The 5,301-nt window shown below is 42.8% G+C and overlaps 1 protein-coding gene across 2 annotated transcripts; it reads left to right on the top strand.

Annotated features, from left to right (window-relative positions):
• Positions 1-274: 274 nt before the first annotated feature.
• LOC107563833 (T-box brain protein 1-like) lies at positions 275-5,301 on the top strand. Of its 2 annotated transcripts, XR_001606148.1 has the most exons (7): positions 275-1,067; positions 1,795-1,949; positions 2,135-2,256; positions 2,768-2,926; positions 3,010-3,071; positions 3,795-4,831; positions 5,118-5,301. XR_001606148.1 is itself a non-coding variant. In XM_016248797.1 (6 exons), the coding sequence occupies exons 1-6, from the start codon at positions 385-387 to the stop codon at positions 4,639-4,641; spliced, it is 2,028 nt and encodes a 675-aa protein (XP_016104283.1). In that variant the 5' UTR covers positions 275-384; the 3' UTR covers positions 4,642-5,053. The 2 variants fall into 2 exon arrangements, 1 of the variants encoding a protein (XP_016104283.1); XM_016248797.1 differs by lacking the exon at positions 5,118-5,301 and having other exon boundaries at positions 3,795-5,053.

Below are 5,301 nucleotides of genomic sequence, written 5' to 3'. Positions count from 1 at the left end.
GTGCTAAACCTGCCGACTTCCACCGTAATCACACAATGGCTTCGAAGGGAAGACAATATGGTATATTTGCACTACTTAGTTTTAGCAATTTTCACAGACTATAATATACAAACATGGATGACCAGCAGAAGCGAATACACTGTGGCGTGTAAGCCTCCTTGATTACACTAATTAAGTTCTGTCTAATTAAATTACTGTCACGTGTTAACCAATAGCAAAAGTTGATTCATTAACCATGCAGACCGAGGACTGAAAAGCAAAGCCTTTTCTGATTGCAGGCTAGTGTCAATTGGCTAATTTGCCGTCTTGCACAAAGTAGCTCGAACCGCAGGAAGGCGTTAGTTTTCTCTCGCGCTCGCGTTAATTGCTGTTTGTCATCGAGCGATGCAGCTCGAGCGTTGCATCTCGCCAGCTCTCGCGCGCTCCAAGAAATGCATGATTGTGGGCAGTGGCTACCCAAACGCACAAGCATCTGAGCTCGCCTTGCAGGACTACCCTATAATATCTATCGGCGACAACCTGGAGAGAAGTTCACCTCTGAAAAAAAACTCCGCTGGGATGACGAATCAGTCAGAGGCAAACAATTTCGCCGACTCGAAGGACTCGTCAGGGGACGTCCAGCGAGGCAAACTCTCTCCTGATATTGACGGAGTCGCCGACAGTCGTCACACTTTCGATGGATCTGCGGGAGAAAGGTATCTCCTGTCTCAGTCCAGTCAAGTGCAGCCGAGTCCCACCAGCATGTTTCCCTACACGAGCCAGCATGGACCGACGCACCCGGCTTTCTCCATCGGCAGCCCGAGCCGGTACATGGCTCACCACCCGGTCATCACGAACGGAGCTTACAACAGTCTGCTGAGCAACTCCTCTCCGCAAGGGTATCCGACGGCGGGCTACCCATACGCGCAGCAGTACGGACACGCGTACCAAGGCACGGCTTTCTACCAGTTTTCCTCCGCTCAGGCCGGGCTCGTTCCCGGTAAAGCGCAGGTTTACCTCTGCAACAGGGCCCTGTGGATTAAATTTCACAGACATCAAACGGAGATGATTATTACCAAGCAAGGACGGTAGGTGATGGGCAGTTGTCCGTTTGAAAACTACTAGGCTATTTTCCACATTTATGTTTGCGTTTCGGAAATATCGATGGAACAAATTAAGGTGGGCAAATTACATGGAACGCACTTTTTTTTCTTTCTTTCTTTGGTCTGCATTTTCCAAAACCAAAAATAAAATTATGTGATTTGATCCGCCTGTTTATTTTATATAATGCATTAGTACTTATTTATTATTCGTTGGATTTTTTATTTTTTTTTTGTATTTTAAACCCTTTAATATTCCTGCTATATCCTTCACTCTTAAAAATAAAGGTGCTTAAAAGGTTCTTCACAGCGATGCCATAGAAGAACCGTTCAATCAAAGGTTCTGTAAAGAAGCATCTCTTTCTTACCTTTTTATAATCTGAAGAACCTTCTTTCGCCACAAAGAACCTTTTTATGAAACCGGTTCTTCAGATGGTAAAGGTTCTTTATGGAACCATTTAGACAAAAGGTTCTTCTATTGCATCGTGAAGCACCTTTATTTTTTTTTTTTAAGTGTTCGTCTTTATTAATCCAAAGTATTGTTTTTAGATTTGCTTTTCCAAAATATTTACATTTTTAGTGCTGCGTGTTTTTTATTTTATTTAATGTCCTTCGAAAACACATTTTTCATATTCAAATTAAAGATCGCAAACCCGCGTTGGCTAGCAGAGCTGCAGTTTTGTGCACTGAAACTTTACGTTTGATGTACCCTCAGGAGAATGTTCCCGTTTTTGAGTTTCAATGTTTCTGGTCTTGACCCAACGGCGCATTACAATATCTTCGTGGACGTGATTCTTGCGGATCCGAACCACTGGCGCTTTCAAGGAGGAAAATGGGTCCCGTGCGGCAAAGCGGACACGAATGTTACAGGTAAACAAATATGGTTTTATTTGTTTTTTTTGGCTTTAATAATAATAATCGAAATGTTGTTGTTGTTGTTGTTGTTTGTTGTATTATTTATTATTGTTTGAATTTTATTTTTAAACATTGATTTATTTATTATTTTTGTTGTTGTCCTGGCTCAGAACTGACATTCCAAATTATATTGTAAACAGGAAACCGAGTGTACATGCACCCGGATTCGCCAAACACCGGTGCGCACTGGATGCGTCAAGAGATATCCTTTGGAAAACTTAAACTAACCAACAATAAAGGAGCAACGAACAACACGGGACAGGTTAGTTATTTATCGATATATATATATATATATATATATATATATATATATATTTTTTTTTAGTCTCCCTGCTGTGTCATGCATCCAGACTGCGTTAGAAATGCTGTGCATTTCTGTCTAGAGAAAATGAAATTATTGGTAGCTCTTGCACTTTACAATCTTGTGGAATTACAAGCAGCTCCACAAAACAATCTATTAGTGCATATGTAGCTAAATATAAAAACGTATATTTTGTGGTAAGATCATTTAAAAATAAGCTACCTTAACATTCGTTTTTGTAACCACGTGGAAACCTTTTTTTCCCCAGCCATAATAAAAGTATATTTTTAAATTACTTTAGTTAAACCGGTTAATTTACCTGTAACCATGAATTGCATTTAAATAAGCTGACAAAACTGTTGGTAAAATGTATCTGAATTAGTTTAATGTTGCTGTTCGAAATGGAACAACGGGAGCGTAAAGACGCATGAGATGTTCTCTGACTCCCGTTTTTTCGCTTGAATTCCTGCAGATGGTCGTCCTGCAGTCGCTGCATAAATACCAGCCTCGACTGCATGTGGTGCAGGTGAACGAGGACGGAACCGAGGACACGAGCCAACCCGGGCGCGTGCAGACGTTCACGTTCCCGGAGACGCAGTTTATTGCGGTCACCGCATATCAAAATACTGATGTAAGAAAGAAGTTTGATTTCTGACAATTCTGTTGATTTGATGAGGTAAAACGTTAAGTGTTTGAATTGTCTGTCATTTATAGATCACGCAGCTAAAAATCGACCACAATCCATTTGCAAAGGGATTCCGTGACAATTATGACACGTAAGTAGATTTTTCTTGTTGAAATTGTGACTTTTTCTATCCTGTCTCACATATAAAAAAAATTTAGTCCGGGTTAATCATATTAAACATAATTAATTTAGGCGCACATGAATTACATTTGTTTTATGCGCTTAACCAAAATACATTCTGTATGTGCACGCGCGTTTCTATTTCTCCGACATAAAGACCACCCAACTCTGGCAGGTTGGCACTCTTGCAAGAACTAAGAATCATGTGTCTTTATTTATTTTTCAAATCGGTGCATCTGCATGAAAGAATGCTGCTTAAAGTGTCAAATCCCACAAAGATGATTTTAACTCTTTGGATTCCCTTCGAGTTCTTCGAAAACTTTGATTTCCCATTGGCCGATGTATTAATAAGCATTTGCGTGTGTTTTGTGCGTTGGCCTGGCAAATCTCTAGACTAAAATCTCCATTTCCCTTCACAGCATCTCATTATGGCTTTATCGCGTACTGTGTATTTTGGCCAGCAATATTTATTTAGAAAAGTTGAGAGAAACAACAGTTTAGTTATTGTCGAATAATTATAATCTGGTGCAGTATGCATATGGATTGACCGTGCGCAGTGCTAATTTGTTTGTTCGCGCAATTACGCACAGAATGGAAAATTGAGGAAATCATTGCACATTTGCAACGCTTTATTTACGGTTAGCTACGCTTCTCGTATGCAACATTAACATGTTTGTCCACCATCTTTCTCCAGTGTCTACACGGGGTGCGACATCGATCGGTTGACGCCGTCCCCGGGTGACTCTCCGCGCTCTCAGATCATGCCTAGCGCAAGATATGCCATGACTGGTTCTTTCCTGCAGGACCAATTTGTCAGCTCGTATGCCAAGTCCCGCTTTCACCCTGGCGTCGGAGGCGCTCCTGGCACGGACCGCAGCGTCCCACTTAGTAACAGCTTGCTCTCCCCGCAACAAACCGAGGAGACCACGGTGGCCTCCCCGCAGCGATGGTTTGTCACCCCTGCCAACAACCGACTGGACTTTGCAGCCTCGGCATACGATGCTGCAGCGGCTGCCGATTTTGCCGGTAACGCGGCAACCCTTCTGTCGTACGCAGCTGCTGGAGTTAAAGCGCTGCCCCTGCCCGGAGCGGGATGCTCTAACAGACCCCTGGGGTATTACGGCGAGCCGCCGGGGTGGGGCCCCCGCACGCCACCGCAATATTGCAGCAAGTCCAGCTCTGTCCTGTCTTGCTGGCCATCCAACTCCGTGGGGAGCAGAACCTCCTCCACTTACCTGGTCCCTGGCCTCGAGGACGGAGACGCCATCGCGCCCGAGAGGTCACCGCTAGGCGTCGCGGATGAGTCCAAACCCAAAGACCTGTCTGAATCCAGCTGGATAGAAACCCCGTCCTCAATTAAGTCGATCGATTCGAGCGATTCTGGGATTTTCGAGCAAGCCAAGCGGAGGAGGATTTCGCCATCTGCCACGCCGCTTTCCGAGACATCGTCTCCATTAAAATCTGAAATGTTGACGCCGAGGGAATGCGAGAAAAACTGCTCCAAGGACATCGGCTACTACAGCTTTTACCCCCACAGTTAGAAAGACTCGTGCATGGCTCATGTGTTCAAGGATTCACGAGTGACTTATAATCTATTTATGTGCTTTATTTATTTGTTGATTTATTCCTATATCTTGGTCGCGTCGTTCGCTGGACGTCGCGCGTCGAAAAACTTTGACTCGAACAGAGACGTAGGCCTAAGCGGTTTTCGTTCGCTAATGACATTTTAAGGTTCTGACTGTCCAACCTATTGTAAGTATGAAAGTACTGTACATATTTGTATTCATCTATCCATTTGTGATTCTTCTCGTTGAATGTTGATGTACAATAGGCCTACCTATAGAAAACCGGATTAGGTTTGTTTAATGTAGGCTACTTAGACGTTCGTTCGAATAGCTACATATATTAAATATTTTGGTGTTTGAAAAAAAAAAGGGTAAAAGTCGTACAGGTTGCCGGTTCCAGTTGCTAAAACAATGTTCTGACTGAATTGGAAGTAGCTGCTTATCATTTTAAGGTTCTGACTGTCCAACCTATTGTAAGTATGAAAGTACTGTACATATTTGTATTCATCTATCCATTTGTGATTCTTCTCGTTGAATGTTGATGTACAATAGGCCTACCTATAGAAAACCGGATTAGGTTTGTTTAATGTAGGCTACTTAGACGTTCGTTCGAATAGCTACATATATTAAATATTT

The sequence above is a fragment of the Sinocyclocheilus grahami genome, unplaced genomic scaffold (assembly GCF_001515645.1).
Source record: "Sinocyclocheilus grahami isolate Dianchi unplaced genomic scaffold, SAMN03320097.WGS_v1.1 scaffold891.1, whole genome shotgun sequence".
Taxonomy (NCBI): domain Eukaryota; kingdom Metazoa; phylum Chordata; class Actinopteri; order Cypriniformes; family Cyprinidae; genus Sinocyclocheilus; species Sinocyclocheilus grahami.
This window is presented reverse-complemented; position numbering and strand designations above follow the sequence as displayed.

Excerpts from the sequence above, each read along its gene's own strand:
- LOC107563833 (XM_016248797.1), top strand. The coding sequence starts at position 385 with ATGCAGCTCGAGCGTTGCATCTCGCCAGCTCTCGCGCGCTCCAAGAAA. Across the intron at positions 2,257-2,767 it reads CAACGAACAACACGGGACAG|ATGGTCGTCCTGCAGTCGCT; the intron begins GTTAGTTATTTA and ends GAATTCCTGCAG. Across the intron at positions 3,072-3,794 it reads TTCCGTGACAATTATGACAC|TGTCTACACGGGGTGCGACA; the intron begins GTAAGTAGATTT and ends ATCTTTCTCCAG.